The sequence below is a fragment of the Aspergillus nidulans genome, chromosome IV (genome assembly GCF_000011425.1).
Source record: "Aspergillus nidulans FGSC A4 chromosome IV".
NCBI classification, from domain to species: domain Eukaryota; kingdom Fungi; phylum Ascomycota; class Eurotiomycetes; order Eurotiales; family Aspergillaceae; genus Aspergillus; species Aspergillus nidulans.
The window spans coordinates 53,822-67,676 of NC_066260.1; the positions used below are offsets into that span (position 1 = coordinate 53,822).

At 48.5% G+C, this 13,855-nt stretch overlaps 6 protein-coding genes across 6 annotated transcripts, besides 1 other annotated feature; 3 read left to right on the top strand and 3 right to left on the bottom strand.

Moving 5' to 3' along the window:
- Positions 1-13,855: part of a sequence feature (contig 1.128 1..280307(-1)) that runs on past both edges of the window.
- ANIA_07406 (putative integral membrane protein PTH11-like) lies at positions 270-1,469 on the top strand (the record flags this gene model as incomplete). Its single annotated transcript, XM_675583.1, has 5 exons — positions 270-323; positions 371-691; positions 769-1,126; positions 1,163-1,267; positions 1,399-1,469. 5 exons carry the CDS (start codon positions 270-272, stop codon positions 1,467-1,469), a joined length of 909 nt encoding a protein of 302 aa, XP_680675.1.
- Positions 1,785-3,010, bottom strand: ANIA_07405 (uncharacterized protein; the record flags this gene model as incomplete). The annotated part of the gene is made up of 4 exons (XM_675582.1): positions 1,785-2,228; positions 2,538-2,646; positions 2,788-2,818; positions 3,004-3,010. 4 exons carry the CDS (start codon positions 3,008-3,010, stop codon positions 1,785-1,787), a joined length of 591 nt encoding a protein of 196 aa, XP_680674.1.
- On the bottom strand, positions 5,280-6,678 carry ANIA_07404 (alpha/beta fold hydrolase; the record flags this gene model as incomplete). The annotated part of the gene is made up of 4 exons (XM_675581.1): positions 5,280-5,318; positions 5,403-6,393; positions 6,530-6,543; positions 6,637-6,678. The coding sequence occupies 4 exons, from the start codon at positions 6,676-6,678 to the stop codon at positions 5,280-5,282; spliced, it is 1,086 nt and encodes a 361-aa protein (XP_680673.1).
- ANIA_07403 (alpha/beta hydrolase) lies at positions 7,072-8,086 on the top strand (the record flags this gene model as incomplete). Its single annotated transcript, XM_675580.1, has 2 exons — positions 7,072-7,158; positions 7,217-8,086. 2 exons carry the CDS (start codon positions 7,072-7,074, stop codon positions 8,084-8,086), a joined length of 957 nt encoding a protein of 318 aa, XP_680672.1.
- Positions 9,663-12,036, top strand: ANIA_07402 (protein glaB; the record flags this gene model as incomplete). The annotated part of the gene is made up of 6 exons (XM_675579.1): positions 9,663-9,682; positions 9,741-9,991; positions 10,084-10,373; positions 10,422-10,518; positions 10,587-11,880; positions 12,003-12,036. The coding sequence occupies 6 exons, from the start codon at positions 9,663-9,665 to the stop codon at positions 12,034-12,036; spliced, it is 1,986 nt and encodes a 661-aa protein (XP_680671.1).
- Positions 12,178-13,671, bottom strand: ANIA_07401 (protein xlnE; the record flags this gene model as incomplete). The annotated part of the gene is made up of 5 exons (XM_675578.1): positions 12,178-12,785; positions 12,996-13,109; positions 13,184-13,316; positions 13,397-13,553; positions 13,616-13,671. 5 exons carry the CDS (start codon positions 13,669-13,671, stop codon positions 12,178-12,180), a joined length of 1,068 nt encoding a protein of 355 aa, XP_680670.1.

A 13,855-nucleotide genomic window follows, 5' to 3' on the forward strand; every position in this document is an offset into this window, starting at 1 on the left:
TCAATCCCTATTCCGCTGGAAATCCTGTCGACGAGTCTGCGACTGTGGGCCGAGTCGCGTCCAGAGAGAAATGGTTTGGCATTTGATGACCTGCTCATGGTCTGGGCGACGGTAGGGCCCGCTCTTCAAATCGTATGAAGAGTCCTGACGGGCGGATTCCAGGCTGTCAGTGTTGGACTATGTATCAGTGGGCTAGTATATGGTATGACGGAAACCAACACGAGCCCATCCACTGCATGACCTAACACGATCCAGGGCCTCCGTACGGAATGGGACGACACATCGAGGCGGTGGATGAAGAAGATGTGAAAACCTTTATGCTGGTAAGCATTCGCTGTTGCTTCCTCTATTCCCACCCTGACCAAAACAGGGCGACTACATCTTCAGCCACCTCTACGATTTCGCCATCGCCAGCACAAAGCTCTCTGTCTTAGCCCTCTACCATCGCATCTTCCCTAAACCCGTCTTCCGCAGGATTGTCATCCTAACTGCTGTCTTCGTCGTCCTCTGGCTCATGACCATGGAACTTGTCCTCGGTTTTCAATGCCGACCGATCCAACGGTTCTGGGATCAGGACGTCGACGGCGACTGCTTTAACCTCGTCGCATTCAGCTATTTTACGAACATTACGAACCTAGTCACGGATATGTGGATATTGGTCCTGCCGCTGCCGACCATCCTGCGGCTGCAGGTATCCAGGAGTAAGAAGATTCGGCTTAGTTTGCTATTTACGGTGGGACTGGCGTACATTATACACCCATATGGAAGTGGATCGCTGAGGCTAATGAAGTCAGAACATGCACTGTCAGTGCCGCGCGCCTCTCAGTTGTTGTCTCGCAGGGCTCCACAGACTTTACCTGTAAGGCTATCACCCTCCTGACCCTTCTGGATGATCCTTACATCTCAGGGGCCGGCGTCCCTCTGGGCATCCTCTCCGTCTGGGAGCCCCTAGGCGGAATCCTCTGCGCAAACCTGCCTCTCTCGCACAAGCTCGTCTTGAGCGCATTCCGGAAAGTCACTGGCCGCACTTCCTCTGAGCGTAACCATCTTTCACCAACCGGGCCGCGCAGCTGGTATCGCCTCGAGAATTACCTCCACCGAAAGGCAAATCGAAATCTAGAGACTAGTACAGATACTTACTATACAACTCATTCATATACAGATTCGACCGAGATGGGTGGTATCGTTGTCCAACGGAATTTTGAGCAGGTTTCCTCGTATACGGGTGTTGATTTACTGCGGCAAGAGGAAGAGACAGGAGTGCCAGGTGAGAATCCAGGGACGCGATGATATATCTTTTACTCCATATACTCTCCGCTCGATTACCATTGGTATTTCGAAACGCCGAAGCATGTTTCAGGGAATAACAGGATCAACACAATTGAATCAGACTGCCAGATATAAGAGTCCGAGTTGACCCAAAACGCCCTAACAGTTACATCGATGCTTACAGGGAAGAGAAACTATGAGGGTGCAGGAATAAAGGAAGACCAAGGGTTTTAGGATGTGAAAGATGTATTAGGTATGCTCGGAGTGGTTTCTTAATATGAGGGTGCATCATCCTTGTCATGACTCTACAAACCGACTCCCTAGTATCTTGCGTACAGACAGCTGAGCCCTAGGTTTCCTGACCCGACCCTGCCGCATCAGGGCTCCCTGTGCTTTTGCCTAATCACATTAGTTAGGGTCTGAAGTTGAGAATTGAGGCGGCGACATAACTTGATCGCTGGTATTGCCAACATGAGACTACGGCACGGGCGTAGAAGCGCAGATTAGTGCAAGACTTAATCGTTGTAATCCGCAGCTATCGTAATCTCTCCAGCCAGGACCACGTACTCTGTGCACACAAGCCCGAGCTCGCTCACTTCCAAGCATGCGCTGAAGTCTAAGGCCCGCAAGACTATTACTTTAAGGGCCTCATCGCTAGGAGTTCGGATAGGTATGAAACTTGCGTCCCTTCCTACAGTATCGCTATCAATTTCTTCTGTTGAGTCGAGATTGGCGATTTCCAAGCCGTCATTTTTAACATGGGAACGAAACAAGATGGTCAATGTTCCGCTGTCCTTATGCGGGGGACTGAAGTAGGCACCGATTTCGAGAGCTCGAGAATCGTAGTAGTGGGCCCCTATTGTTGCAGAGTCAAGTAAGGCAGTTCCAGTAAGTGATGTGCCTGGTTCCAGCAGCTGGGAAATGCTTGTCAATAGGTGCAGTCTTATCGGCGTCCATTCCTACAAGCAGGCCAGTTTATCACTGCGCAATACTAAGAATACTAGGAGGATGGAAAGGGAAGATGCTAACCTTGTATGACAACCCCACCGAATAATAGAAATTGCTGTTATAAGGCTTTGTTTCGTCACGGAAAAAATAGACAATCCGTTTAGGAAACGCCGTCTTGCCCTGGACCCCTTCCGAGGCAAATGGAGAGTGTCAGTATCATTTTGCTTCTTTCTTGTTAATCACTGGCTGTCTCAAGAAAGCCGGAACCTTTTGGGACAGTGAGTGCCTACCTATTCTAGCGAGAAAAAAGCTTGGCTTACATCCGGGAATATCTCGTCGCGAAGCAACCGCGTACTTCCAGGAGCGGCTAGGCGAAACGCTCCAGATCGATGAAGGGCTGTTCTTACTGATTCAGCGGAAGGCAATAACCTATCCAGGCTTTAGAGTAGAGCGGATTTGTAGTCCTGCCGTTAGATGATAAAGCCAGATGTCTCGGACGCAAAACCTGCCCCAAGCAAGTGTCTTCTGTTGAGGATACAGTAAGCCGGTACCAATGAGTCTACATCTCACGTAGTAACTAAACCCTTTTGTAGCTCTGCCTCTACCAGTTCGTAGGTAGTTGGTTCGGGATTCTGCTAACATCGATCAGAACGCAGAGAAACCTGTGGTATAATCTAAATTTCTTGGTCTCTAAAACACACCACTTATGTATAATATTCTTAGTTTTAATCTATTCCTATCTTGCCTATCTTGCCTAAATATAGGATATCGGTTTATTTAACTTACTATTCATTCTTTTTACTATTAATACTCAAATTATACTTCAATTCTTCACTTGGGTACTAAATGAGGATAGGTCTGATATACGCTGGCAGTATTAATTCTTAAACAGAGGTTTACAATTATTTTGGTGAGTATGCTTTCAGTTGCATTATCCTCTAGGCTTTAACGTAAATCCCGGGTGATCCGTGAGATTCCCTTCAAAACCTATTCTTGCTCGACTCTGAAGTACTGTGCGTCAACTAAAAGTGATTCAAATTAAAATAAACTAAATTCTATAATGAGTAGGACAGCTGGTCCTCTTATAGCCCTGAATATTATATTCTAAAACATGTTGGTAGAGTATATTTAGGTGCATCTAAAGTTTGAGGCGCACCTCCGCCAGCACCCCCCTATCTTGCCTGTATTTAGTTATTTCTTGTCTAAATTAGGTCCCTGGCTTCCTGGAATGGAAGACATTGTATAGGAGTTATCTAGTATTAAGAATAACTCTTTTCCTGTCTGTTATTCTCTATGGCTGAGTAGAGACCACAGTTTTCCCTTGCTAGTAAGTTGTATTATAGATAGCCAACTTACACCCTTTTACCAACTTATCTAAGACTTCTTTTGGAGGGAGTTAGGGGACTTTTAACCTTCTCTCAAGCATCCTTTTAACTGAAGAGACTTTTCAATATACATAGTACACAGTATAAGGCGTACCAAGCTGAGAAGAAGGGATTGAAGCACCCCCTTGGCTTGGAGGGGGGGTTAGAGTACCCAGGCTGATATTTGACTTTTCAAGCACTACCATGAGATCAGAAGGTAGTATCCTAGTTACTTTGAATCTGCTTTAAATATTCTCTGTAGTAAAGACTTCCTGGTAACCTGCTAGGTAAAATTTCAAGAAATCTAGCATGTTAATATAGTTATATCCCAGGCGTCATTTCTCCTCAATAAGCTTGCTATATGCCTTCTTTAAAGGTCTGCAACAACCAACATCCAAAGGGTTTAGGAGGTGAGATAAGCAGCCAATATCCCCCCCTTGTACGCTTATTTGTCGCTGGAATGAAGATATTTTGAAGCCAGCAAAAGCCAATTATATCTATAGTCTAACTATTGGTGCTTATTTCAATCCTCTAACTGCCAGGGACCATGCATTCAATAAACTATCCCTCTATATAGACTTTTCCTTTAAAGATAATGGTGGAGGGTATTGGCCACCCCTTAGTATTGATGTATTTGATAGTGGTTGTCACAGGCTATGGCCTGATCTTGGTTGTCGGCCATGCCCTCAACCTGGTTCTAAATAAGGTTTCTGAAACATCAGTGTACAGCTTCGGAAATTGCGGCCTTGAAGCTTAGGAAAGGAGATCCGTCCTCATAACTTTGGAAAAGGGATCCGTCGGCATACAGGTCCGGGAAGTCAGAAAGGTTGATAAAGGGAGGAGGAAGATATCTGCGCTTCTATCGTTTGTTTCTTTCTCTAAGCTTGTGATACTCGTTGATACAGGACAGCCAGTTGAAAATAATACTGCCTACGCCCGTTACAGTGGTAACCTATTCCCAACTCCCTGGCTGTATAAGCCATAGTTTACCAGGCATTCCTGCTCTGGAAACTACCTTTATTATTATAATAAGTCTCATAGCAAAGCCAGTTTTATCAAAGCTATAGATATCCTTATCCTAAATACCTTACTGATCTTTAGTTTTCTGCAGCTCATTGAACTATTAGCTAATAATCCTAGGGTCTTATATAGTACTCTTCGGCAATTGATCTTTTATATAAACATAGATTTGATCTCTGGGCGCTACTTGGTAAACTCTGTAACCTAGTTTTTTCTAATAGGTAGATATAGAGTTGATATTGCAGCATCCAAGATTATTTGCACCATTTCTTGTACCTGGAAGGGCCTGGGGGCGGCACCATATATATCTAGGGATCCTATCCAAGCTATTAAAGCTTCCTCCTGAAGCAGAGATAGCCTGTGGCTCTAATTACAGAGTTCTGGCTGAGATTAGTAGCCCATTATCTAATCATATAGGGTTGAAGGAGGTATATTATAAATGCGGCTAGCTTCCTGAACTTTGCAAATTTTTCTGTTTTTAAATTGCTTATAGCATATTCAATCCTACCCTCTTGCTCTCTCAGTTCCTGGCGCGTTTTACGCGCTTTTCGTGGCATGATAGTTGTTTGATGATAGAGGCTGGTTGACGCGTTTGAAATTTTGGGAGTTTCACGGGCTACCCGGGATTTACGTTAGTACGGCTTGCTAGCATGCCCTCTGCAAAGCACGGCGCAGAAGCTACGTATAGGCACGCGAGGGAAGTGAATAGCCGAAAGGCTAGCAATAAGTTTGGTCCAGAAGGCTAAAGCATAGTTATATTCAATTGCTAACAGGCCTGATTCTGTCCCTCACCCATCTCACCTCCTGGGCGATAACATCCGGCCGTGCAAGATGCACATTATGCCCGCACCCCTCTAGTCTGAAGAAATGCGTATTTGATGACAATCGCAACTGCTCCTCCTGTAGCTGTTTATCAATATATTCCCACTGATCCAGCAATGTCCGGAAAGCCGCCCTCTGCTCTTCCCTGCCGTTTCCAGCAGGAACGCCCTTCTCGTGGACAGCTCTATAATCGCTGGCCGTATTAGCCCGAACCACACTCAACGGCCTTTTTCCCAACGCCTGCCTTCTGAACTGCTCCATCCTCTTTAGCGTCTCGCAAACCTCATAGAAACTCGCTATTTCAGCAGCCGTAGCTCTAGAGCTGACAATGATCTCCTTCGCGCGCACCCTCCATTCTTCATCACTTAGCACTGTCTCGCTCCGTAAGCCGGTAGCGCGTGCATAGCTCAGATCCCCCATAACAGCAATAATATTCTCATCAGGGACGTTAAAATACTCGCTCGCGCGCTCGGTGGACGCATCGACGAGGACCATACCAGCAACGCGCTCGGAATACAGGTGCAGGAGCTCGCGCGCCACGATAGCGCCGTAAGAGTGCGCAACTAGCAACAAAGGTGTATCCGAACTGATTCCTGAATTCTCTAGAACCACGCCTAGTTCTGTTGCCACCGCGACGGCCTGTCCTTGGCTCTGGGCGGTGGGCTTTGCACTGGGAGTTGGTGGTAATTGTGGTGGACATTGCTCACTGTGCCGCGTCCAGAACGGTCGTAGAGGAGTGTCCTTACGAACGGCCGCAGGAGACGTTCTACCGCGACGTATGATGACGCTACATCGCCTGCGCCCGGAAAAATTACGACTAGAGGGTCGGAGGGGTCGTGCGGGGTGGGACCGGTGACAGAGCAGAAGAGGCTTTGGGTGCTGACTGGGATTAGGGCGGCTGTAGTCGATGGAATATCCATTTGGACTTTTAGAGATTTTTCCGCGGAATGGCGTCTCAGAAAGTGGCAGTCTATATTAGAAAAAGGCGCTAATCTAAGAAATTCGCTCCTTGTAACATGTGCTGTGTGAGCCAACCCTGTCTTATGGATGCATTATGGGCTTAGGGATTTTAGCACAAGATGGATACTGAAGGCATTTTTCCATACACCTGCGCGTCTGCCTGGATAAAAAAAGTATATTCAGGACGTATCTGATAATTGCCACCTCAGGAAAGTAAACTTTGAGATAGAACTTCAGAACAGATATCACTTACGCTCGGATTGCAGCAAACATCGAAAATACGCCGCATATTCATCTGGTTTCCTTGTCCAGGTCTACTTATGCCATCTTTGTGAATGCTCAACTCACTGATCTGTTTTTATTCTGTCTTTGAAACAACTAAGTTGCTATGGCAACGCTTCTAACCTAATTTACGGTGGTTTAGGGTGCGTATTAGCTGTTGGGTTAACAAGTGTATTCTAAAACGCCTCTTGCACAGTTTGTTAAATTTAATAACCTGCGTGGTCTACTATTAATATTATCCCGCAAGACGACGCATATGAAGACAGGATCATCATTGATTGCTTGGGCAATTGCTGCTGGCGCTTCACTAGCCTGGTGCGCCGAGGTGCCAGCCCAACGTTCATACGTGTATGTTGGAGGACAATATACGCAGGATAGCGCAGGCCAGCATGTCTTCACAAATCAGATGTATGTGGAAAAGCTGATGCCAACTACTGGTGTGACCAAGCCGTATCCAATCGTTTTCATTCACGGACAAGCTCAAACAGGCACAGTATGTATTTAATGATGGCGCATACCTTTTCTGCAGGAAAATTAACCGTGACGAATAGAATTGGCTCAACAAGCCTGATGGAGGAGAAGGCTGGGCATCCTACTTCCTCTCTCAAGGATATGAATGCTATATCCTTGACCAAACTTTTCGCGGTCGCAGTCCCTGGTTCCCTGGCAATGGGACGGTGAGCACATATAGCGCTGAGCTGTTGCAGCAGCGCTTCACTGCACCACAACAATATAATCTCTGGCCGCAGGCCTCCTTGCACACTCAATGGAACGGGATGGGTGTAATGGGCGATCCGATATTCGACACTTATTATGCGTCAACGGTCGAGTTCCTTGATTCAGCGACCTACCAGCAATCTACTGTCCAGGCTGCCGGCGCTGCTCTGCTTGACCTTATTGGATCCCCAGTTGTCCTTCTCTCCCATTCACAGGGTGGGCCAATTGGCTGGCTCATTGCGGATATGCGCCCGAATCTTGTGCACTCAATTGTTTCGATCGAGCCTACGGGCCCTCCGTTCCAGGAGGCCGTATTCAGCAACGCCTCTGCGCGCCCTTACGGGCTTACCGATATCCCCCTTACCTTCTCGCCACCGGTGACCGATCCAGCCAATGATCTTGTTAAAAAGATCATTCCTTCCAATTCGTCCCTGTACTCAGACTGTGTTATGCAGGCTAGTTCCCCTTCACCGAGACAGCTCGTCAACCTCGCACACGTGCCAGTCCTGGTCGTAACTACCGAGTCATCCTATCATGCACCGTATGATTGGTGTACAGTGCAGTTACTGCAACAGGCAGGCGTATCGGCCAAGCACCTGAAGCTGGCGGATATTGGCATTCATGGGAATGGGCATATGGTATTCATGGAGAAAAATAGTTTGCAGGTTGCAGCTACCCTAGGGCAGTGGATAGAGCGTACGTGATAGCAGCCAGGGGCCCCGAATCAATTAGCTGCTCACGCGGATGCCTTTGACAGTTAGGCAACAAAATAGAGATCTTGTGTTCAGGCTAAGGGAAAATTAAGATGGAAATAAAGATATAACTTGCAAAGAGAAAAATTTGACCATAACACCCGTTATCTAGTAGGCTACACGCCAGCAACATTATACAGGCAAAGCCCGCTGATATACACAGGTATAGTTCTCCAGCGACGCTTCCAGCATCAATTGAAATTATTGTATTTGTGGTTTCCCACGGGTCACCGCTCTGTTGTAGCTAGAGAACCAAAGACGTACAGAAAAGTTTAAAAGGGCTGAGGTATCTGACTTCAGACAGAGGACAAATATAGACAGACAAATCCAGAGCTTGGCCACAAAAGGGAACGCTTTTGTGTAGAGTGAGACTTCCCGTCATCCATCTCGAGAGTATGTCGACTAACCTTGATAGACAGCGACCTAGGCAGACCTCAACCACCATCATCTTCCAGTCAATCTCGAAGTAAGCTGCAGAGCTATGTGTTGCATGGTAGTGATCTCAGACACACTGCCAACTTCATCACATGTCAATACGGAGCTTCTCGTCTCGTCCAGCGGGAGTTAACAACTCCGGGGTCACACGACTATCTTCAATGATTGAATATTTTACCGAGTGTTTCTATTTGCTTCGGGAATCTCCTAATGGAGTCTATAGTCTTCTCTCAAGAAAGTCCATCAAGTTAGCTCCTGAAAAACCGCAGCGCAGCTTGTCTGACGTCTAGGTGTGATAATTGTTATTCCTATCTACTTCCTAATTTTGACTACATGGGCCACAGTGACTGGGTGCAGAATGTTTCTAGGTATAATCCATGTTCTGATATTGCAGTGCCAAGTCTTCAGACCAAATAGATCCCACCGTACCCTTTATTAGTGGCCTGTTCTATAATTCCAGGTGAACGTAGCACTGAATAACCGGTGAGTCGCGGCTAGAATGGACTAGGACTAGCTCTGGGACAATAGCATTATCGAAAACCTCTAATCATCAGCCACCCATCTTCCCATCGAACAAAACGGGCCTTTGCAAATCTACCGGCAGTACACCATCACGATGTTAATGCGGCTAGCAGGGAGCGGCGATACTGCGGGAACCTTATGACGACAGAGTGTGTGGCTTGATCCGCATTGGCAACGTGTCCGGTGCTACAGGAGGTGCCTTCTATACACACCTAACTACCGAATGCTCAGCTGGACGAAGGTGGGACTTGAAGAAGACTAGAAAAACAAGATGATTGGCACTGGCAATGACAGCAGCTGTTGGCTCCGGACATAGCCACCAATTGGAGTAGCAGCGTACATTGTAAATCTCCGCCAAGAACCCCATGGGGAAATTGCTAATATTCACAGAGCATCCACTTCCTTCTATCCTTTGGTGCGCTCGGGAAATCTCAATATGCAGAAGTTGGTGGTCATATATGAAGCCATCTTGGGTGGCCCAATCAGATTCCTAAACCCTAAGGAGACACTGCAACCGTGGATGCTAACCACCCACTAAGACATCCGATAGTACCCAGACACCAGTCATACAATGCCGACGACTATTTTAAAGTAAATCAGATCCGACAGTTAGTTGGTCTACGATAATTCATGATACTCAGTGTAATAGAATAACCTTGTTCCCCCTGATTGACTCTATCTTTTCTGTCCAACTCTCGCCTGTTCGCATTGCCATGCTTACCCTCTCTAAAGTACTTCCTGTGCTAGCTCTCAGCCATGCTGTCGCGGCGGCTCCTCAGTTGTCTGCGCGGGCTACTGCCAGCTTAAATACCTGGTTATCTACCGAGGCTAGCTTTGCTCTGGATGGCATTCTCACCAATATTGGCGCAAATGGCGCTTATGCAAAGACCGCCAAGGCTGGTGTGGTCATCGCCAGCCCTAGCACTGAAAGCCCAGACTGTGAGCTCAGCGGCTATCTAGTTTTTGGTCTCCTGTGGAATAAACATTAACAGGAGCAGACTACTATACCTGGACACGAGATGCCGCTCTGACCGTGAAAGTCCTTGTCGACCTGTTTCACAACGGCGATCTGAGCCTACAGACTATTCTTGAAGAATATACCAACTCTCAGGCATATTTGCAGACCGTCTCAAACCCATCTGGTGGTCTGGCGAGTGGAGGGCTTGCAGAGCCCAAGTTCTATGTTGATATGACCGCCTTTACCGGCTCCTGGGGTCGTCCTCAGCGAGATGGCCCGGCCCTGCGCGCTACTACCCTTATAGGTTTCGGCAACTGGTTGATTGTATGATTCGATCTTGTTGGCATGAAAGTTGCTGGCTGACATCAATAGGATAACGGCTACTCCAGCTATGCTAGTAACAATATCTGGCCTATTGTGCGCAACGACTTGACCTACGTTGCTCAGTATTGGAGCAAGAGCGGCTATGGTATGTTGAGCACTCCATTGGCATTTTTCCATCTCTTAATTGTGCTAACATTGCTTCCGCTCAATTAGATCTATGGGAAGAGGTGAACTCTATGTCCTTCTTCACCGTCGCCGTGCAGCATCGTGCGCTCGTTGAGGGGAGCACTTTTGCCCACAGAGTAGGAGCCTCCTGTCCATGGTGTGATTCACAGGCCCCTCAGATCCTCTGCTACATGCAGAATTTCTGGACAGGCTCATATATTAATGCCAATACCGGTGGTGGCCGATCTGGCAAGGACGCCAACACCGTCCTGGCCAGCATTCACACCTTCGACCCCGACGCTGCTTGCGATGATATCACTTTCCAACCCTGCTCCTCTCGTGCCCTCGCCAACCACAAGGTATACACTGACTCGTTCCGCTCCGTGTACTCGCTCAATACAGGCATCGCACAGGGCGTTGCTGTTGCAGCCGGTCGCTATCCTGAAGATTCATACTACAATGGTAACCCCTGGTTTTTGACAACCCTCGCCGCAGCCGAGCAGCTCTACGATGCCATCTACCAGTGGCAGAAGGCTAGGTCCATCTCGATCACGAGCACCTCTCTCGCTTTTTTTAAGGACATCTACAGCTCGGCCGCCGTAGGCACTTACGCCTCGGGGAGCTCCGCGTTCACGGCCATCATCGACGCAGTCAAGACGTACGCCGATGGCTACGTGAGCATCGTCAAGGCCCACGCCATGGCTAACGGCTCCCTTTCTGAACAATTCGACAAGACATACGGCACCTGCGTATCCGCGCGCGATCTGACCTGGTCGTACGCTGCTCTCCTGACGGCCAGCATGCGCCGTAACGGCGTCGTCCCTCCCTCATGGGACGCCGCCTCTGCAAACACCCTCCCCTCATCTTGTTCCACGGGCTCTGCAACTGGAACTTACAGTACCGCGACCGTCACAACCTGGCCTAGCACCCTGACCAGCGGGTCGGCTAGCGCGACCACGACCATCATGGCTACGTCGACTGCCACCAGCAGCAGCACTACCACCAGCACCACCACCGCCTGTACAACACCAAGCACCGTTGCCGTGACTTTCAATGTGATCGCCACAACTACCTACGGTGAAAATGTGTACATAGTAGGCTCCATCTCCCAGCTGGGAAACTGGGATACCGGCAGTGCCGTTGCCCTCAGCGCCTCTAAGAACACCTCCTCCAACAACCTCTGGTATGTGGACATCAATCTCCCGGGCGGGACGGCGTTTGAGTACAAGTACATCCGCAAGGAGACGGACGGCTCGATCGTTTGGGAAAGTGACCCTAATCGCTCGTACACTGTGCCTTCAAGCTGTGGAGTGTCAACGGCTACTGAGAGTGACACTTGGCGGTAAGATGTGACGTCGATTGTGCATGTGGTCCTTTATTGGTATATCGGAACACAGTGGAGTGGTCTTACCTACAATGTGTATACACAAGTGAGATGTAAACATCAACTACACATATGATCAGTTGTACACTAGAGACGCAGAGTGTACGAAATTGATGTCACCCTAGTGTTGTATTCACAAATTTCTGCCATTTCTGGATGCGCTAATATATTCTCTCCCATATTCATCCTTCCCACCTTCGTCATCCAACGGTTTGATTATTCAACCACTCACAGACGTTCTGGCGACTATACCGCCTATAGACACTGTGAATACCAGTCGTTCACATAGGTGCAAGTCCAAGGACTCGCACACAATGTCGGGCCAGTCCAGCCAATACCGCCACACTGACCCCAATGCGGGGAGGTTGCAGTGCTTGTGGCTGTGGCGCTGGTAGTGGTAGAGGTGGCTGTTGTGGTGGTGGTTGTAGTTACGGTGCCGCCGAGCCCTACCAACAAGCCATCGTAGGCAGGCTTCTTAACAAAGTTCTCATCCCACGGTAGCGCTGCACCATAACCCGAGAACGTACTCGGCACCCAGCTGTACTTATCCGTCCAGTCCCAGATTGTGAATCCGACACACCCGGCCGTGTCCACACACGATCCCGCCAGGTTCTGAAAGTCTGTCGACTGCTGTGCCAGCGTCGTTGCAGATGTCGGCAGTTGGATACGGACATCAGCCTCCGTGTACGCGACTTCGACGCCTAGCGAGGTGAACGACTGCAGCACACTGGCCAGGGAGCTCCTGCTCGGCACAGTGCCAACACTGAAGTGTGCCTGAAAGCCTACACCATCGATCTTAACGCCCGCGTTCTTGATGAGTTGCACAATAGCTCTTGCACCAGCCGCCTTGGCACCGCCGTATTCTCAAGGTTGTAGTCATTGTAGTAGAGCTTGACGTCTGGATCGGCAGCTGCGGCAGCAGCAAATGCAATGGGGATATAGGCTTCGCCCATGGTGGTGTAGAAGATGTTGGTGCGATATGTGCCATCTTCGTTCAGTGCTTTAATCAAGGAGACATGATCAGACTCCGACGGAGAACCGGGACGAGTCGGGCTAGTAAGGACTCTACTTACCCTCGTTGACCACGTCCCAATGTATGCAGCGCCCCTTGTAATGATTCACTACGTTAGTGATATGGTTTCGTAGTGCGGCGGTTAGAGTGGTATTAGTCCAGCTTCCGCTAGTCACTGCTCTCATGTTAGTCTTTTTAGTTAAATTTTGATTTCCATCCTTTTTTACAGAGAACGGTGGAACATCTTACCCCAGCTGGGCAGCTGATTATGCCAGACGAGCGTATGGCACCGCAAATACTGGCCATTGGCGTCAGCCAGATCGGCAATGACGTCTCCCTTGGTGAAGCTGAAAGTGCCCTGCGACGGCTCGGTGCTATCCCACTATCACGCATATGTCAACATGACATTCTCATGTATTGTACGTTTGGGGGTGGGTCAATATTGTGGATGCGGCTGCCTACCTTTTGGGTGTTTCCGGGCGTGATTTGACCAAAGTCAGCGGTATTGTTGAGCTGAGTTACGTACGGAATATCTGTTAACTCGCCATTATCTGTCGCTGTGCCGAAATACTCCAGTCCAGCAGCAAGTGCAGCCTCGTGCAACCCGGCGGCGGAAACACTATATATCAAAACACAACATTAGCAGGTATATTTGGAGTGGTGGAGTAAGGAGAATTGAACATTGTTGTGAGGAGGCCTGCAGCCAATGCCGCGGTAAAAGAATGAAGCTTGAACATCGTCTCTGAGTACTACTGCACTCTCTGATCCTAATACTCGTGATGTAGCAGGGCAATCCGAATTGAGGGAGATCAGAGCTGCTCATATACCACTTCAACCCCCCAACATATTACGGCAATTCGGATAAATGATTCAATCTGAGGTCTGTATCCGGCCCGGAGCCATCCTCCGTGGTTCTGCACG